The sequence below is a fragment of the Loxodonta africana genome, chromosome 1, assembly GCF_030014295.1.
Source record: "Loxodonta africana isolate mLoxAfr1 chromosome 1, mLoxAfr1.hap2, whole genome shotgun sequence".
In the NCBI taxonomy this organism is placed as follows: Eukaryota; Metazoa; Chordata; class Mammalia; order Proboscidea; family Elephantidae; genus Loxodonta; species Loxodonta africana.
Genome location: NC_087342.1, coordinates 59562503 through 59583245, shown reverse-complemented (window position 1 = coordinate 59583245; position 20743 = coordinate 59562503). Strand labels below are relative to the sequence as shown.

General features: G+C 46.3%; 1 protein-coding gene and 1 long non-coding RNA gene across 5 annotated transcripts in view; one reads left to right on the top strand and one right to left on the bottom strand.

Annotated features, from left to right (window-relative positions):
- GMPR (guanosine monophosphate reductase) overlaps nt 1-19564 on the bottom strand; it is a 55089-nt gene extending 35525 nt beyond the window's left edge. The window contains exons 1-5 of one of the 4 annotated variants that reach the window (XM_064281021.1): nt 19406-19502; nt 16431-16504; nt 9209-9328; nt 5450-5533; nt 1811-1984 (exon numbers count right to left, since the gene is read on the bottom strand). In XM_064281021.1, the coding sequence (XP_064137091.1) occupies nt 1811-1984; nt 5450-5533; nt 9209-9328; nt 16431-16496 (444 nt within the window). In that variant the 5' untranslated portion in view covers nt 16497-16504; nt 19406-19502. Of the gene's footprint in view, nt 1-1810; nt 1985-5449; nt 5534-9208; nt 9329-16430; nt 16505-19405 lie in introns of all 4 variants that reach the window. The other 3 variants (XM_064281030.1, XM_064281018.1, XM_064281023.1) reach the window with 3 other exon arrangements.
- Nucleotides 2575-5342, top strand: LOC135230684 (uncharacterized). The gene is made up of 3 exons (XR_010321266.1): nt 2575-2751; nt 4303-4390; nt 5110-5342. It is a non-coding gene; the product is annotated as an uncharacterized LOC135230684 (long non-coding RNA).
- Nucleotides 19565-20743: the final 1179 nt, after the last annotated feature.

Here is a 20743-nt window from a genome sequence, read left to right as displayed (position 1 = left end):
AGCTCCATGGGCTTCCTAGTTGGTGAAAGACACCGATACATGTGGGAGAGTGGCGCATCCTTTGGAACACAGATGCTCCAAGTTGGGAACCCTCTAAGAGTTGGCCCTATGCAAATCTTCATTTGTATCCTTTTTGCTATAAAAAAACAGTAATTGTAAGTATAGATTTCCTGATTTCTGTGTTTTCCTAGTGAATTACTGAACCCAAGGAAGTAGTGGGAGCCAGTGGGTCACAAGCGAGGTAGTCTAGGGACCCCTGAGCTCACAGTTGATATCCCAAGATGGTAGGGGGAACTCCCAAATTTGTAGCCAGGAAGTCAAAAGTGAGGGAGACTCCCATTTTTACAGTTGGCGTCCTGATGGGGTAGTGGCAGAACCCAAAATTTGTAGCCAATAGGTCAGAAGTGAGGGTGTTGTGGGGACTCCAAGCTTGTGGCTGGTGTCTGAGGTCTTGGGCAGACCTGGCAGTCTGGAGGGTTGTGGGCTTTAGTTGTGAGCTCTGACCCAGCTCCGGTGGTTAGTGTCAGAGGAAGACGTGCTGCGTGCCTGTGCAACCGATGTCAGAACAGAAGTATAACAGACCAGAACGGAATGGACAATAAATTGATTTGGATTGATCAATATATATTTGGTGTCAGAGGTGGGGCCTTGATTTGTTCCACCTACAGTTCCTAGTCTCACAGAGACACTGCTAGCCTTTAGGTGAACAGCCTACTGTAAAACAACAACTATAAAATCAAAACCTGTTGCTGTCAAGTTGATTCCTACTCATAATGACCCTACAGAGCAAAGTAAAACTCCCCTATAAGATTTCCAAGGAATGGCTGGTAGATTCGAACTGCTGACCTTTTGGTTAGCAGCCGAACACTTAACTACTGCACCACCAGGGCTCTAAGAACAATAACCAAACCAAACCCATTTGCCACTGAGTCGATTCTGATTCATAGCAACCCTATATGACAGAGGAGAGCTGCCCCATAAGGTTTCCAAGGAACAGGTGGTAGATTCCAACTGCTGCTAAAGACATGTATAATCACAATATAGGTTTTTCAAGAGCCCAACATTAACCCTAGAGTTTCTACTTCCTTATTATGTGACTCCACCTTTTTCCCTCTTTCCCCAGCAGCAACAGGTACACATTCTAACAAGTGAAAAAAAGTGAAGGTGCTAACAATGAGGGAAATATAGGAAGGCAGGAAGAGTCTAGAAACAAAGGTTCTGGATAAAACAACACACCAAGAAATTTGCAATCAATTGTTGACTGTTGCAAAAAGTTCATGTTGTAGATTCTAAGTCTTAGAGCAGAGTTCTCTACTACCAAATAGGAGTGGAGCATTACCCGCTACCCATTGCCGTCGAGTAGAACTGCCCCATAGAGTTTCCAAGGAGTGCCTGGGGGAATCGAACTGCCGACCTTTTTGGTTAGCAGCTGTAGCACTTAACCACTACACCACCAGGGTTTCCAGATGGAACACAAAAGACAAAAACATGTCAAACTGAAACCCAGTTATATGTTTTCGAGCTTTAAAATATACTCTTCATTAAGAGGAGTGACAGAGCCACACGGTAAGAAACACTTGATAATATTAAGCAAAGAGAAGGAGCCAACAGCCTATGATCTGGATTTTAATTTTTTACAGAGGAGAGCAAGTTGTCCAATCTTCTATAGCTGCAGTCCTTTTTCTTAGGGTCCTCAACTAGTCTTCAAATAAGATGGCACCAGACATTCTGAAGAGAACATAGCTCACGCCCAACACACTGAAAATTCCTGCTGTGTGTCCCCACGTAGAGAATGTCCCTCCATACCTACCATAATGGTGTGTTCTGGAAATCTGGCACGGACAAGTTTCACAAACTCCACAAAATGTTCCGAATACCCGTTGGCCACATCCAGGCAAATAAACTTAACCTGGGGTACAGCTTTCAGGATGCTACTCATCTTTTCCAGATCGTTCTGCCCGCTGCCCGAACTCACAGCTACATGCTGTGTCAAAGAAACCAAGAAGGACAGACATTAGTGGTGGTGTTCATAAGTCAGAACCTGCCTCCAGCCATTCACCTCATCTGGTGACAGTACAGTGAACCTTTGAGGTTTAGCCTGTTCACACGCACAGTGGACACGCACAACAGCAGAGGCAGAGGAGAGCTACTCATTAAATCATCGAAACTTTAATTCTGTTATGTTCCCCATCGTTAAATTACATATATCCTTACAGTTGGCACTCAGCCACAGAGTCTTTCCTACATTCTTCAATATTCTGGAAACCTGGTTCTTGGCCCTTTTTTTTTTTTTAACCCCCAAGGCATTCTACTCTTTTGTACCACACTTTATCATCTGTTTTTTGAAGCTTTTGGAAGGCCTTGTGAGAGAGGGGCTGGGAGCTCATCACAGACTATTTTTAATAAAAGGATTCTAGAGGGAAATAGAAAGTGGTGTTTTATTGGCAGACTCCATTTTCTGCATTTTTTAAGCGTCACCCTTCTCCCCTTTTTAAATCATCCCCCAAATGGTCTCCCCAGGCCCCAGACCATAAGGCAGAGTCTTCTCAGTGGGCTTCTGTACATGGCATGGGGGCATGGGGGCATGGGGGCAGGGTCTCCACATGGGAGCGGGTATGCCTGCAGCACCCCATGCTGGTCCTTGACTTTTATTTCATTTTCTCAAATTCTCCAGGTGGAATTCTGAAATGGGGAGCCACTGGTGTGAATGTGTCAAATCAACTAGATTCAAGGAAGGATAGCGGAGGAAAGGTAGGAAGAGTTTTCCTGGAGAAAAAGAGAAGCAGGAAGAACAAGGAAAGACTAGTCAACTCAGGCTTCTTCACACCAAAGCTGTGGTCTTCAACCTGAGCATCTTGTTGGGGATGGGGAGGAGGGAGAAGGAGATGTCAAAAACTCCTCTGAGAAAACTCTGTCCTATTTTCTTTTTTGCTTCCAACAGAATACTGACACGACATGCAGATCTTAACCTGCACTGAGAGCTCCAAGTCCCCGTTTTCTCATTAAAGGGATAAAATTTCCCAATGCGTAAGAACAAACGAGCCTAAAATGATCTTAAACTGCACTGTACTCATTTTAGATCTGAAACCTGCACACCCTCCTCAGTGTGCTAGCCCCCTAACCTCCACAGCATCCAGGCTGGAACCCTGCCCCTCTACCTCCTCTGAAAATCCACCCTTCTAGAAAGGATTTGGAGCCCTGATGGCATAGCAGTTAAGAGCTCAGCTGCTAACCAAAAGGCTGGCAGTTCAAATCCACCAGCCACTCCTTGGAAACCCTATAGGGCAGTTCTACTCTGTCCTCTAGGGTTGCTATGAGTTGGAACTGACCTGTCAGCACCCAACAAGAACAGAAAGGATTTGTTTTCAGTAATCCATATCTTAGTGAAACTATACAATGGGACTGTACCCACCTTTCATGAGAATGTTTAGATTTTAACTCTTATCTCTAAATCCTAAGCCACAGATGAGGAATGTATTTTAATATCCTCTGGTATTCCTAAAACTCACAGCAATGTAGCTACGAACATGATATATGCATATTTCAATTCTCTCTGTGTATTCATTCCTCTTTATTCATAGCCTGCCACATGGCAACCCAATCCAGGCCTTCTTCTCCTCCCATGAGAGCTTTGCTACCTTTTTTATTCTCCTAGTCATTTCTGTTAAAGTTTGGTAAGTTGAACTCCAGATTGGCTAGTTTCTTTCAGTACTACGGAGTTCTTAAGATTTTCCCTTTTAAGTTAGTCTTTCATTTGGGATTTGCCTATTCTGGACATTTCACATAAATGGAATCAGACATTTTAGATCACTTGGTAATGACGGCTAAGGTTCCAATTAACAACACATTGCCAAAATCCCCCTCTAAGAAGTTGAAGATATAACAACAACAACAACAGAAAACCATTGCTCCCCAAACTTTTCTAAGCTTCTGGGGAAGAGGGAAAGAAGGTGAGGAGATCTATAATTCATTTGAACACAATGTGGGAAAAAATGAAGAAGGGCTTGCTCTTGTCCCAGAATTATTTTATCCCCAAAACCACCTTCTCATTGATTGAAATTCACATATAACTAAAGCAACAACAACAACAAGACAAAAAAGTATAGCCTCAAAACCAATATGATATGAAGTTGTTTTCGAGTCATAAACAACCTGTGTTTGGAAAAGGATGTCTCTAATGCAGGGAAGCTCCTCTGAGACATTGGTTCCGAAACCACTGCAATATGCTGGCAGCAAAGTCAGGCTTGTTGTATTGAGATTTGTTATTGTTTTTAAAACTTATTCTTTTGTTGTTTTTTTTAGTAATAGCTTTACTGAGATGTAATTCGGGTACTACACAGTTCATCCATCCAAAGTGCCCAGTTCAACGGCTTTCAGTATATTCCCAGAGGTATGTGTCCACCACCATGGTCTATTTTAGAACATTTTCATCACCCTGAAAAGAAATCTCATTTATCCTTTAGCAGTTATCCCCCCTCCCCCCACTTCATCCCCAATCCTCCCAACCCCTGGCATCCACTAATCTACTTTCTGTTTCCATGGATTTGCCTATTCTGGACATTTCACACAAACGGGAGTCAGAAAATATGTGGCCTTTTGTGTCTGGCTCCTTTCACTCAGCAAAATGTTTTCAAGGTTCATCCATGGCAGAGCAAGTTATCAGTACTTCATTCCTTTCTATGGTTAAAAAAATCATCCATTCTATGGACATACCACATCTTATCTATCCATTCATCTGTTGATGGACATGGGTTGTTTCCACTTTGGGCTATTGTGAACAATGCTGCAAAGAACACTGGTGTACAGGTTTTTGCAAGGACTTATGTTTTCATTTTCTTTGGATGTATGCCTGGGGTGGAATTGCTGAGTCACATGGCAACTCTGTGTTTAATCTTTTGGGGAACTGCCAGAGTGTTGTCTAAAGCAGCTGCCCTATTTTACAATCCCGCCAGTGTATGAAGGTTCCAATTTCTCCACATCCTTGTCAACACTTGTTATTGTCTGTTCTTTCAGTTTATAGCCATCTTAGTGGGTATATCATTTTTTTCAACTTAAAAATAAAACCTGTTATAACCAAAAAAAAATTTTTTTTTTTTTTACAACTAAAAGGTGTGTTCAGACTAGATTCATCTTGAAATACCTAGAAGAAAACAGATCTTCCCCCTAAACTCTCGCGATACAATACTTCATCTTTCAAGGGAAAACACAGATATTTCTTGCAGGTAAATACTAGCACTTTCATAGTACTATACAGGTTTCTTCAGCTAATCCCTGGCATTGATGTAGGGCTAGGGAACCAACACTTTCTTCCCCCACGTATCTCTCTGGACTCTGTGTTTACCTGTTGCCAAGTCAAATCCTTTTGACGACCCTGATGTTCCTCTTTCCCCTGCACCATTTGCAATTTATAACTTGGCTATAGTCCTTTTTTTTTTTTTTATAGTCCTACCTGCAGGCATTCTGGGTGCTTCGTTGCAAAGAGCTTCCAGTCATCCAGGGTGTAATGCTTATGAATGGCTGTAAACATGCAGTGCTAGGAAACAAAACAGCATCGTTAGAGTGAGAAGCCAGGTGGGCCCTCTTCCCCTTGCCCATATGGTAGTTGTGATCCAACAGTATAAACGCATTGTGTGTTCCTGCCATTCACACTTAATTTGCTTTGAATATGCTCCTAGCAGCTAAAAACAGACAAAGCTGTACCCTGTGCAATCATAAAACCGTGCCTGCCATTCTAATCTGATTAGATGCTACTGCATTCAGGGCTTGGAGGCTCTGCCAGGAGGCAGAAAAGGATAACGCAGAGGTCTCAGAGCCCTGTCCCATCCCACTCCAGCTCCCGCCCACACTTGAGTTAGGCCAAGGGCAGCACAGATGGTGATAAAAGGAAAAAACACAGCAGGTCCCCTGCCAATAAGAAGGGCCGCATTAGACAAAATTCTGCTTATCTAACCTTAAAACCAAAACCAAACCCACTGCCATTGAGTTGACTCCATCTCATAGCGACCCTATAGGACAGGGTAGAACTACCCCATAGGGTTTCCAATGAGTAGCTGATGGATTTGAACTGCCCACCTTTTGGTTAGCAGCCAAGCTCTTACTTAAACCTAAAGGTTTTTTCTTGTGTTCACAACTGCGGGGCTTACAGATCAAATTTGCCCAAAAAATTTGGTCTTTGTCCTTGGTTCCTGTCCTGAGAGATAACCTCTAAAACCTTGGAATTTTTCCAGGCATTGAAGTATTGAGGCCTCCAGACCATACCTGAGGATTTATGCTAATAAAATGACTCAGGTGGGGGCTGGCCAGGCTAGAAAGACAATCATGTGACACATGGACACAGATGCTCTGAGGGCTTCCTGGTTGGTGAAAGACATCAATGCATGTGGAGGGTAGTGCATCCTTTGGGACATGAAAGCTCCTCACTGGGAACCCTCCTAGACCTCTCCCCGTGTGTCTCTTCATTTGTATCCATTTTGCTATAATAACACTGTAATCTTAAGTATAGCATGTTCCATGAGTTTCTTCAAATCATCCTAAAGAATTATGGAACCTGAGGGAACAGTGGGAGCCAGCAGATAAGAAATGGTGGGGGAGGCCTTGGGGATCCCTGAGTTTACAACTGGAATACTGAAGTAGTAGTGGGAAAACCTCAAATTTGTAGCCAGCAGGTTAGAACTAAGGGTGTGGTGGAGTCTCCAAGCATCTGAGGTCTTGGGCAGACTTGGCAGTCTGCAGGGCTGGCCCTTTAACTTGTGACCTGTGACCCAGTTCCGGTGGTCAGGGTCAGAGGAAGATGTGCTGTGTCTGCAATTGATGTCAGAAGAGAAGTGGAACAGAGGGGAACAGAAGTGATTTGACTGATGTTTACAGTTTGGTGTCAAGAGAACTGGGATCTGGTTTTACCCAAGTAAAAAAAAAAAACCCAGTGCTCTCCAAGTAACAACCTAAATACTTCTTGCTAAAAACTAAACCCACTGGGCAGTTGGTATTCTTGAGGGAGGGCATTATATAAATCATAGTCCTAAATCTACACCTATCAACCCACCCAGCATTCACTGAGTACCTACTTTGTATAAGTGCTTTTGCATATATTTCATTAAATTCTCTGAACAGCTTTGTACAGTATTACCAGCTTTGTTACGCAGAAATGGAGCATGACAAAATGTTTGGCTACTAAGGGGTAAAGGCTAGAATCAATGTCAGGGTTCAGGCTCTTTCCCCTGGACAACGTCCCCTAACTTCTCTGGATCTGTTGAAATCCTCATCTAAAATTCCCCATTCTAGAATTCTATAACTGGACTAACTAACTCTGCGACTCCTAGAAGTGGAAATGCCCAGCTCTCACGCATGGTTAGATTTCAGTGCACACTGTCTCACTGACAGGGAGTCTTTCCTGCAAAAACCAGAAGAACGTAGTAAGTTCCTGAGTCCCTGGGTGGTGTGAATGGTTAAGCATTCAGCTACTAACTGAAAGGCTGGAGGTTTGAGTCCACCCAGAGGCACCTCAGAAGAAAGGCCTGGTGATCTACCTCCAAAAAATCAGCCACTGAAAACCTTATGGAACACAGTTCTACCCTGACACCCGTGGGGCTCCTGTGAGTTAGAGTTGACCCAACAGCAACTAGTTGGTCGTTAATAATCTGATATGTGAATTAACCAGGCTACTTATTGCTCCCTGAGTTTTGCTTTTACACTAGTACATCATTCATTAGTAGCAATGGCTGATCACAGAGCAGAGCTGGGGAAAGATGAGGAGAAAAAATTAAAAAATACCAGTTCTTTAGCAGTTGATTTATTAGCCTCTGGCTGGAAGCTTGGTGGGGCCTGACAGCTGACAGACAACATAACCGCCCATGGGATCAGATAGACCACCCCCTAATTCCATTTTTGAGTACGTAATTTGTCTGAAAGTCTTTTCTTTCTAATCACTGGCTAATAATGAATCCCAGTGCCTCCTGTGGTTAGGCTTGCTGTCCACACAGCAAGAAGCTCTTCCAACTAATTGGATTTATCTTTTCACTGGGCAGGCATGATCAGCACAAAGAGATACACCATCCCTGAGCACGTCACGGCAAATACTGTGGGTCTAAGACTTGTAAGCTGCTCTGCACCTCAGGCACAGATGCCTGAGACAGGTTCCTGCCCACAAAGAGTGTTTCCTTTATTGTGCCCAAGGCCAGGATACTAGCAACTTCCCCCAATAGGAAATTAAACAGGAAACTGGGTAACAGGGACTGTCTTCCACCTCCAGCTTGTGCTGTTATCTGTCAGTATAAGGTGAGAAGCAAATCCCTCAGAATCTGGAGTCAGGCAATTTGGGTTTGGATCTTGACTCTGCTCTACCTGGTTGAGTGCCGTGGGGCAATTCACCTTTCCTATCTCTCTCTCTGAGCCTGAGTTTCCTCATCTGTAAAAGGAACCTACCTCATGGAGTTGTGACAAGAATTAAGAGATAATTATATCTGGTGTTTGGCATCTAAGCGTTCAATAAATATTTTCTGCACAATTATGTATGAAGGCATCGGTGATAGAATTATCGCCTTCCATGAGGGAAGACTTGGGTCCAGTTTCTGGCCAAAGCACCTCATCTGCAGCCACCACCCATCTGCCAGTGGAGGCTTCCGATGCTGAACAGATTTCAGAGAAGCTTCCAGACTCAGATGGACTAGCAAGAAAGGCCTGGTGACCTACTTCCAAAAATCAGCCAATGAAAACCCTGTAGATCACAACACTCTGATCCGCAACCAATCACGGGGATAGTACGGGACTGGACAGTGTCATTCTGTTGGGCATGGGATCACCATGAGTCAATGTCAGCAGCAAACAATGACATAATAAATGCTAGAGCACAGACTGCATACAAAGCAGTTCTGACTCCCTTTTAAAGGTACCTCCATATTCTATAATACGGTACTCGTCCTGTTGACCACCTTCTGTTTTATCTCTGGTGTCTAAAGCTACCACTGGCACGTTCGAGGAAGAAATAGATGCGTATATAGACCATCCCATTGACTGCAATGTCCAGACATCATTCAATTTCTGACTTGAAAAAAGAGGGAGAACAGAATTACCTCCAGCAATATTTCAGCCGTACAGAATGACCCAAAGCATCTCACTCTTCTCTTTCCTGTGTCTGAACAAGCCCAGGTGGGCTCCTGACAACCCACCCACAGTATGAGCAGCAGAGGGGAAAAAAAGCCAACCATCTCACCTGTGCCATCACCACTGCCATCTCAAATGTCCCCACCGTGTCCATGTTGGCCACAATGATGGGAATCCCTGAGTAGGTCTGCCTGGAGTTACGAAATGTGAAGGTGCGTTCAAGATCAACCTATTAGAAAAAAGGCGTAAGAAAGTAAGTACTCTGCTTTTATGTGGTACATGCGTATTTCCAGAGCTTGGGGCAAGAACACAAAGGAGGTGAATGACCCTGGCTCCCTGGGTTCTCTGAGAGGTCCATGTTCCAAAGACAGGGGAGTTCTGAAGAAACCGGAAGGCTGTATTCAGGTGCAAATGCTGAAACAGGCCCCTCACCGTCCTCAAGGGCCATGTCTAGCTTGCTAACGCTCTGTAACACAAACGCCCCCAGTGGTGGCTCTACAGAACGGAAATTCATTTCCTCAAAGTTCTGGAGGCCAAAAGGCCAATCAGGGTCTCAGCCATGTTGACTCCTGCCTTGTTGGTAGCCCCGGACGTTCCTTGGCTCCTTCGTTTGCAAACATCTTCACATGGTATCTGTCTTCCCCTTATGTGTGTCTCTTTGTAGATTCTGCTCTTTATATAACTCAGAAGCCATTAGGTTTAGTATCCACCCTACTCTGGAATGGAGCCCTGGGGGCGCAGTGATTAAGAGCTTGGCTGCTAACCAAAAGGTTGGCAGTTCGAATACACCAGGCGCTCCTTGGAAATGCTATGGGGCAGTTCTACTCTGTCCTAGAGAGTTGCTATGAGTTGGAATTGACTGCACAGCAACAGGTTTACACTGGCATGCGCTCATTAGCATAACAAAAACCCCCACTTCCAAACAGGATCACATCCATAGGTACCAAAACCCAAACCAAACCCACTGCTGTTGAGTCCATTCCAACTCATAGTGACTCTACAGGACAGGGCAAAACCGCCCCCATAGGGTTTCCAAAGAGCACCTGGTGGATTCAAACTGCTGACATTTTGGTTAGCAGCCATAGCTCTTAACCGCTACGCCCAGGGTTTCCTCCATGGGTACAAGGGTCAGGACTTCAACACATATTTTAGGAGGACACAATTTAGTCCATACCAGGTCCGTACAAGGTATTGGATGTTCGACCATCCAGCCAAGTCTCTGGATTGGAAGCTTCCTTTCTCTCTCCAATAGCCTTTGCTATCCCACTGCCAACCCTCTGTCCCTAGCCTGGTTCATTCTAGCCCTAAAAAACCACATCCCTGTTGTATTTTCCCCACTTCCTAGCACTGGAGGGACCATTCCCTTGTGGGAAAATCTGCTGCACTCTTCCTTGCCAAACACACCCTTCCCATTTCACAGGTCTAGTCAATTCTCATCTTCCACGTGGAAGCTGACACTCCCGATTCACCCTGCAGTGAGCTCCATACCACCAGCCCTCAGCCTTTCAACCTCCTCAGCGGTGGCATAATTACGAGCATCTTTCAAGTTGCTGGGAAGTAGTGCACGGCAGCCATATGTTCACACGTGGAAACACTTGTTCCTTCAACTTGCAAACAGCTGGAGGGAGAGCCCTCTAATTCTACTTCATCTCCAAGTTCAGGGCATTTATGACTAACTCAGCTATCAGGAATCCCAGAACAATAACCCGGACAGGATGGGGGCCTCAGTGAAAGCAGTGAGCTAGGGCCAGGCACTCGCCAACAGGGTACAGCTGTTGCTGTGTGCCATTAAGTTGATTCCAACTCATAGTGACCCTATAGGACAGAGTAGAACTGCCCCATAGGGTTTCCAAGGAAAGCCTGGTGGATTCTAACTGCCTACCTTTTGGTTAGCAGCCGTAACTCTTAACCACTACACCACTAGGGTTTCCCATAGGCTGTTAGCAGAGTCAAAATTACTTCTTCTACCCAGGCAGGTCCCTGTTAGCCCTCAGACCCACTCCTCGGCCTGCGTCTGCTCTGTTCTTATCACAGGGAGTCTGGCCCCCCCAGGCTCCGTTTCCAGGGTTCGTCTCTGGCTGGGTTTGGCCAATGGAAGACAGTGGGTAGAAAACTGGAGGACAGTTAGGGTGTTGAAATCCTAACACCTGTACCTTGTAGGCGGCGCAAGCAGTTTCGATCAGCTGCTAATGTAAAGGTGGGTGGTTTGAATCCTCCCAGTGGCGCTGTAGAAGAAAGGCCTGGTGAGCTGCTTCTGTAAAGATTTGTTGCTGCTGTTAGGTGCTGTTGAGTCAGTTTTGACTGCCCCATAGGGTTTTCTAGGCTGTGGTCTTTACAGGAGCAGATTACCAGGCCTTTCTCCCAAGGAGTCGCTGGGTAGGTTTGAACCGCCAACCTTTTGGTTAGCAATCAAGCACTTAACTGTTGCACCATCAGAGCTCCTTCCATAAAGATTACAACCAAGAAAACCCTATGCAGCAGGTATACTCCGTAACACATAGGGATGCCGTGAGTTGGAGTCCGCTTGACTGCCAACGGGTTGGGGTTTTTCTATTTTTTTTTTTAATTTTTTTGTGCTTTAAGTGAAAATTTACAAACCAAGTCAGTCTCTCATACAAAGACTTACATACACCTTGCTATGTACTCCTAGTTGCTCTCCCCCTAATGAGACAGCCCACTCCTTCCCTCCACACTTTATTTTTGTGTCCATTCGGCCAGCTTCTGACCCCCTCTACCCTCTCATCTCCTCTCCAGACGGGAGCTGCCCACGTAGTCTCATGTGTCTGCTTGATCCAAGAAACTCTCTTCACCAGTAGCATTTTCTATCTCATAGTCCAGTCCAATCCCTGTCTGAAGAGTTGGCTTTGGGAATGGTTGGGCTAACAGAAGGTCTGGGGATCATGACCTCTGGGGTCCTTCTAGTCTCAGTCAGACCATTAAATCTGGTCTTTTTACGAGAATTTCAGGTCTGCATCCCACTGCTCTCTGGCTCCCTCAGGGGTTCTCTGTTGTGTTCCCTGGCAGGGCAGTCACTGGTTGTAGTGGGCACCATCTAGTTCTTCTGGTCTCGGGCTGATGTAGTCTCTGGTTTATGTGGCCCTTCCTGTCTCCTGGGCTCATAATCATGTTGTGTCTTTGGTGTTCTTCATTCTCCTTTGCTCCAGGTAGGTTGAGACCAACTGATGAATCTTAGGTGGCCGCTTGCTAGCGTTTAAGACCCCAGACACCACTCTCCAAAGTGGGATGAAGAATGTTTTCTTAACAGATTTTATTATCCCAGTCAATTTAGATGCCCCCTGAAACCATGGTCCCAAACACTGGGAAGCGTTCAGTTTATTCAGAAAACTTCTTTGTTTTTGGTTTAGTCCAGTTGTGCTGACCTCTCCTGTACTGTGTGTTGTTTTTCCCTTCACCTAGAATAGTTCTTGTCTACTAATTAGTGAAAACCCCTCTCCCTCCCTCCCTTCCTGCTCTCGTAACCATCAAAGAATATTTTCTTCTCTGTTTAAACCATTTTTCGAGTTCTTACAATAGTGGTCTCATACAATATTTGTCCTGTTGCAGCTGACTAATTTCACTGAGCATAATGCCTTTCAGGTTCCTCCATGTTATGAAATGTTTCATGCATTCATCATTGTTCTTTATCAATGCGTAGTATTCCATTGTGTGAATATGCCATAATTTATCCATTCATCTGATGATGGGCACCTTGGTTGCTTCCATCTTTTTCTATTGTAAATAGTGCAGCAATGAACATGGGTGTGCATATATCTGCTCGTGTAAAGGCTCTTATTTCTCTAGGACATATTCCAAGGAGTGGATCATATGGTGGTTCTAGTCTAGCTTTTTAAGGATCGCCAAATCGATTTCCAAAGTGGTTGCACCATTTTACATTCCCACCAGCAGTGTATAAGTGTTCCAGTCTCTCCACAGCCTCTCCAACATTTATTATTTTGTGTTTTTTGGATTAATGCCAGCCTTGTTGGAGTGAGATGGAATCTCATTGTAGTTCTTTTTTTCTTTTTGATACCTGTAAAATGAGAGTCCCTGGGTGGTGTAAACAGTTAAGGGCTCAGCTGCTAACCAAAAGATCAGAGGTTCACGCACACCCAGAGGTGCCTCAGAAGAAAGGCCGGGTGATCTACTTCTGAAAAATCAGCCATTGAAAATCCCATGGAGCGCAGTTTCACTCTGACACACATGGGGCAGCCGTGAGTTAGAATCCACTAGATGGCAAGTGGTTTCGGCCTTTTTTTTTTTTTTTCTTATTTGGTACATGTAAATATTATGCTATTTGGGAGCAGGGGTTTTCTTTTGATAATGAAATGAGATCATTCCAGAGTAGGGGGTATTCTAAACCTAATCACTTGTGAGTTATAAAAAGAGCAGCTTAGACACAGACACACACACAGGGGGAGAAGGGAGGCAGATGCCTGAGAGGGATGTGTCTACAAGGATTGCAGGCAGCTACCCAAGGCTCAGGAAACCCTGGTGGTATAGTGGTTAAGGGCTACGGTTGCCAACCAAAAGGTCAGCAGTTCAGATCTACCAGGTGTTCCTCAACCACAACAGGTTTACCTGTGGTTATGCTCCCATTTGGGAATGGGTTTTCTTTGTTATGTCAATGAGGAAGCATTAGTGTAGGGTGAGTCTTAAATCAATCTCTTTTGAGATCTAAAAGAGCAGATTAAACAAGCAAGCAAGCACAAAACAATTTTAAAAAACCAAAACACCAAACCCATTGCCATTGAGTTAATTTTCAACTCATAGCAACCCTGTAGGACGCAACAGAACTGCCTCATAGGGTTTCCAAGGCTGTAATCTTTACGGAAGCAGATACCTTTCTCCCATGGAGCAACTAGTGGGTTCAAACCACCAAACTTTTAGTTAGCAGCTGAGCACTTAATCACAGCACCAAGCAGGGCTCCTTGGATGGGAAGATACACGCCACATAACTGCCAAGGAACCTGGGAATAGAAACTGAAAGAGACAGGACCTTCCCCCAGAAGAGAGAGAGCCTTCCCGTAGAGCTGGTGCTCTGCTTTTGGACTTCTAGCCTCCTCAACTGTGAGAAAAAAAAATTTCTGTTTGATAAAGCCACCCACTAGTGGTATTTCTGGCATAGCAGCACTAGATAATGAAGACATAGTCCTTAGGCTCCAGTACCACGGCACCCTCCCCTTGACCCTCTCCACTATCTGTTGCCAATCTCTGGGCTGCCTCACTACCCTGTTTGGCATGTCGGCTTGTGTCAGGATTCCCTGCATTCAATTCTGATTTAAATACTCAGCATTGTCTGTCTTCTTGGCTGACTCTGACCGATCCAGAGCACACCACAAATGGATGCTTCCCCAGGGGTTAGCAAGCAGGAGAAACACACGTGTGAATCTTATGCTTCGGAAGTAATGCGGATTTACATTAACCCTGGAGTCCCTGGGTGGTGCAAATGGTTAATGTGCTCTGCTGCAGAGAGGTTGGAGGTTCAGGTCCACCCAGAGGAGCCTCAGAAGAAAGGCCTGGAGATCTCCTTCTAAAAAATACACCAGTGAAAACCATATGGAGCACAGTTCTACTCTGACACACATGGGATTGCCATGAGTTGGAATCGATTCCATGGCAACTGGTTACTTGCACTGTAACCCTGGCTTAGTCAGTACGCCAGCAATAATCATTTTCTCCCAGTGTTTATCTAGATCTTTCTTGTTTTCTCTTTCATTTCAGACAACTTTAACTTTGCAGTTAGCATCATGTCAGAAAACACCATGGGACATCTCAGATCTCTTAGCCTTTTCATTTTTCTTGCTTCTGGCACAGTGTTCCTTGTCCTGAAGGCTTGCTGGGTGACTGTTGTCATAAATATGATGGCACTGGCCATGAACGAGGAGCCCTGGTGGCACAGTGCTTAAGCACTTGGCTGCTAACCAAAAGGTTGGCAGTTCGAACCCACCAGCCACTCCATGGAAGAAAAATGTGGCAGTCTGCTTCCATAACGATTATAGACTTGGAAACCCTACGGGGCAGTTCTGCTTTGTCACATGGGGTCACTATGAGTTGAAATTAGCTTGACAGCACCTAAAAACAACAAGTCTTTACAGGAGCAGTTTGCCAGGCCTTTCTTCTGCAGTTCAACTATGGGGCAGTTCTACTCTACCCTGTAGGGTCACTATGAGTCGGAATCAACTCGACAGCAATGAGCTTGGTGTGGTTGGTTTTTGACCTTAAACAGCAATCAGTGAGGGGAAATGAGAGGCTGCACAAACATACATTGGCAGTTCAACTCGACGGCGCTGGGTTTGGTTCGGTTTTTTGGATATTGGCAGTTCATCCTTTCTCCACTTCCTTCATTATGATTCTTGGTTCTACATCAGTGAAGCAAGTTCTAGCTATATTCTGAAGGATGACTACTAAAGGGGTCTATTAGCTGCAACCTTCTGTGCCGCTAATGGCCCGCTAACATTTTGGCTTCACAAAGTCTTAAAATAATTAGAATTCATTGGTCTCAAATGACTCTTATACTCCTCCCAAGATGCATAAGGATAACTGCTACACTCTGCACCCAGCTGAGATCACAACAGGCTTCTCTTGGCGCTCCAAAACCCATCAGCCGTCCACAGGAAGCGGAGCTCTTCAGCCACAAGGTCAGCCTGACAATGAACCCTGCCCTCATTCCTACAGCCTGTGTAGACTCTTCACAGTTCTTAATTCTATGAATGAGAAACAAAACTGTCCTCCCCAACTTTATCCACCTAGACACAGACACGCACACACACACACAATCAACCCCTGAAACAGATGAGTTGTTCATTGAGAGCAATAAATATTTTAAGTATTCCAGCCTCCCAGGAACAAAACTTGGCATCAAATCTGCAACAGCTGGTCAATGTACCAAATATAGCACCTCCAAGTTCCCATTCTGTTAAGCCTGATTTAAAAGGGAACACAAAGTGATAAACTACCACCCTCCACAAAAACACGTGTCTGCTGCTCTCTACACGTACTTCCATAAAAGCCAGCCCCACAGCACATTTTGGGGGGCCAAAATATAAATGGAGGCCCACTTACCACATTTCTAAATGTTTAAATACATGAATCAAGCTAACGGGCTGCTAAATAAAATATATTCTATCCTCCTGCCTTGACAAGCACAATTGCATTAACGACCTGGCAGGCCAGGTTTAAATACACAATTCTCAGACACCTCAGAGTTCTGCACCAGAACGTGGTGGCATAGGGAGCCAGCCATCAGCACACAGCCCCTTCTCTTCCCACCCAAATCCTTATGTGCACACACGGACACCCCAGTCTGCAAGACAGTCTGCAAGTCAACGCACCCGATTCTCATAGATGGCTGTCATGTGATCACTCCTTGAGGTTAGAGCTGAGCATACCAGTAGCATGGTTAGCCCTGGGAAGAAAAGGGGAAGAGGCCCATACAGGCCTTGGATCAGTTCAAAGGTATCTGAGCAGGGAAATCCAGGATCCTGAGTGTCCACAACATGGTCCAGAAAAAACACCACAGCCCCACAGACCTTGCCCAGCAAGGAGGGATGCGGTCAGAGGACAGGGTCCCCTTTTGCCATGGCCTAAGGATGGTATGAAGTCCCTGAGTGGTGCAAACGTTCAATAAACTCGGCTGCTCACCAAAAGGCATCTTGGAAGAAAGGCCTAGCAATCTACTTCCAAAAGATCACAGTCATTGAAAACCCCATGGCACATAGCTCCACTCTGACACACACGGGGTTGTCATGAGTCAGAATTGACACCAACTGCAACTGGTTTAAAAATGGTACTGATTAAAGCAATTCTTTTATTATATAGATTGTTCATATCCATCTCACCTGAAGATTGTAAGTCTGAGTGGAGGGACAATGTTTTTTTATCTCTGTAGTCCTAGTAGCTCAAAAAGTGTGGAATATATTCATGTAAACAGCCTCATGGCCCTTCACCCTTCTGTAATCGTTCTACCACAGGGAAATTCCCAGGGGGCAGGGATTTCTCCAGTCCAGGTCCTGGCCTGTACCGGGGGCTCATGAAAAGGTGGTTCAGTAAGCAGATATACCAGGAAGCTAAACCATTACGGGAAATCAACTGGAAAGGCAATGCCAGTTAACTCAGGTTCCCAGGCACATTGTTGGCAAACACCCACCAAAGTGGAAATATCAAACATTTCTCAAGGCCACAGAGTGCTCACTGCAATGTGCACGTGTAGATTGCAAGGTGCAATCACCAGTCAGGACACGAACATTAATAGATGCAATCAGCCCAAGTTATGAAACCAAAGGATACATGACGTGGGAAGGAGAAATTCATTCCATTACCTTAATTTTAAATGCTTTATTTTCTCAAGAGGAGTCGCTGGGTGGTTACAAATGGTTAGCAAACTCGGCTGCTAATCAAAAGGCTGGCAGTTCAAGGCCACCCAGAGGCACCTTGGAAGAAGTGCTTGGCAACCTACTGAAAAATCAGTCATTGAAAACCCCATGGAGCACAGTTCTACTGTGACACGAGGGGGTCACCGTGAGTTGTAGTCACTTCAGTGGCAAATGGTTTGGGTATTTTGGTATCTTCTCAAGATATTGCCTGGTTCAGAAAATACATATAATAAATTCTTGTTTTCAACATGCAATTTTTATTGAGAATGAGTTTCTCTCTACTAAATAAATACTGAACCAATATTTAGGAATGTCCATTTGAAGCCATCAAAGTATTAGTCTGCCTAGAATCCTCATGTCTTAGTCTGGGTGACACAAAAGGTCAAGCACCAGGCTACTAGCCAAAAGATTGGAGGTTTGAACCCCCTCCCCAGAGGCACCTTGGAAGAAAGGCCTGGTAATCTACTTCCGAAAAATCAGCCATTGCAAACTCTATTATGCAAAGCTCTGCCCTGACACACATTGGGTCGCAATGAGCCAAATTTGACTGGACCACAACTCCTCTAGTCTGGCCTTGGGTGCTGGCTACAGATTATTTTTCGGGGGGTCCAGGTCTGCCATCCAAGCAGTATTTTTCTTACAAGAGTATGCTACTCTTTAGCACCTGGAAGGGCATGGTGAAGGACAGGCACAGGGCTGTCTAACCTAGGGTGATAAAGGTTAATCATTCCCCCCCTCCCCCCCCATCCCTTTGGCTCCAGCCTGCCAACCCCACTGCTTGGAAAAGGTGACTTGGCTCTGGTCAGTGGCTTTAGCGCACGGCTTTCCTAATCCAAACAAGCCCCCGACTGGCAGCACCAGGCACTGCAGTCAGGCCTGGGCACTGGAGCGGGCAGCAGGGTTCTTCAGTGAGGGGGTTTATTTATGGGCTTGTTTGTGGAGCCGGCAGATGGAGCGGTGTGCGCGCTGGCTCAGCCCGGTGCTGTTTACTCCTGCGGCTCCAGACAGTGTCCAGTTTCCCCTCTCCTCTCTAACTCTCTCTAGACCAGGCAAGCTGCGGTCACCAGCACACACTACTCTAGGCGACTCTGTCTTTCTGTGCTACTAGTTTATCCTTCAGTGTGTGACCTCTCTCCGTCCCAGCAGGGGCACCCCTTCCCCCATCCCAGGCTATTTTCAGTCCAGTCTCCACCTGTTCATGAGGCTTTGGTCTCATCAAGGCAGAAAGAGCACAAGGCCTAAGACTTTCAATTCGGCCATCCGTCCCCGCCCCGTCCCGGTCACCCCCCGCCCCGACCCCCGCCCCGACCCCGGCGCAGTCTGCTGCCCTGGGCCTGGGCTGGGACGGCGAGCTCTCCAGTAGATAACTAGTTGCCACGAGGAAGGGATCCCTAAGCCTCGCTCCCAGCAAGGGAACTTTGGCCCTGGGAGGTTCTCTATTTTTCAAAATCTTAAAGAAAATCCATTGTTGCACCATATATACTAAAGCAGCAGCTCTTAGCATTGAGACGCTGCCAAAATCACAAGCATCTCGATTTGTTTTTCTCTCCCTTTCTACTCGGGTTCCACTGTTTCCTTTTCTTTATATATACCGTCTCCATTCCCAATCCTTTCTAAACCAACTGGCCAAGTATTTGATCTTTACTCTTCTGTGGTCCAGTTCCAACGTAACCTTCCCCTTGCCCACCCAGTCGGACATGTTTACAATTTTACGTCCGAGCTGGGCTCCTTTATCACTGCCCTTTAAGTCCTGGCAGGGGGCTCGCTGGCTTCTCCCTCGCCGGGGTGGCGTGAGGGCGAAGCCCTCCAGCCTCGGACACACAAAGCAGGGAAGGTGACCACCGATGTCAGAGGCTGACAGCTCGCCACCTCCCCTTCCCGCCCCGCCTCCTCCCAAGAAACCACCCCTCAATGAGGCTTTCCAACGGCCCCACCTCGGATCGGCTCTTGAGGCTGCTCCGCTTGGGTCGCAACAGAACATCCTTAAAGTCCAGTTTGAGGTCCGCATCTATGCGCGGCATGGTGCGGCGCAGCGGGTCGGTGCGCACCCGCGGGGCGCGGGCAGCTCCTCCCGGCGGCGGCGGCGGCGGCGGCGGCGGCGGAGCGGCGGGCGACCTGCGTGGGGCGGCGCGGGGTGGCGGGCTGGTGCAGCTGCCGCCGCCGGCCCGCGCTCGCCGAGGCCGGGCTCACACTGGCTCTCAAACCCCGCCAGCCTGCCGGCGCCCGCACCGCTCTCGGCCCGCCCCCTGCGCCGTCGGCCGCGCCCCGCCCCAGGCCCGGCTCCCTGCAGGGGTGGAGGGAGCGCCCCGGGAAGGGCAGGGCTGGGCTGGGGAGGGGAGTGGAGGGGGCGGGTTAGGGACAGGCCGGTGGCAAAGGCTCAAGTGCAAGTCGGCGGAGCGTGACATTTTTAACCGCCTCTCCTCCTCCTCCCTGTTGTGAGATCTTGCTGGTTGTGGTGACGGAATGGGGGGGGGAGGACAAGCAGTGGCGTCACTAAAGGGGCCACACCAGGTGACACTGTCGGAGGAGGTGACACCAAAATGCCTAAGTCTGTAAAATTATTGTGCACTGTTTCAGCAGAAATTTGTAATTTTTGTATAAAAATATCCCTGTACTTAGAGAATGAAGAAAACTAAAGACACAAAGGAAAGATCAGTCCGAAAGACTAATGGACCACATTTACTCGGCCTCCGCCACACTGAGTCCAGTACAACTAGATGGTGCCCGGCTACCACTACCAACTGCTCTGACAGGGATCACAATAGAGGGTCCTAGACTGAGCTGGAGAAAAAGGTAAAATAAAATTCTAACTCGAAAAGACCAGACTTACTGGTCTGACAGAGACTGGAGAAGCCCTAAGAGTATGGCCCCCAGGCACCCTTTTAGCTCCGTAACGAAGTCACTCCTGAGGTGCACCCTTCAGCCAAAGATTAGAGAGGCCCAAAAAACAAAACAAGATTAAAGGGGCACACCAGCCCAGGGGCAAGGACTAGAGGCAGGAGGGAACAGGAAAGCTGGTAAAAGGAAACCCGAGGTCAAGAAGGGAGAGTGTTGACATGTTGTGGGGTTGTTAACTAATGTCATAAAACAATGGTACTGTTTAATGAGAAACTAGTTTGTTCTGTAAACCTTCAGCTAAAGTACAATAAATAAATAATAAAAAATATATATATATATATTTTATATATATATGGAAACCCTGGTGGCATAAGTGCTATGGCTGCTAACTAAAGGGTCAGCAGTTTGAATCTGCCAGGCACTCCTTGGCGCAG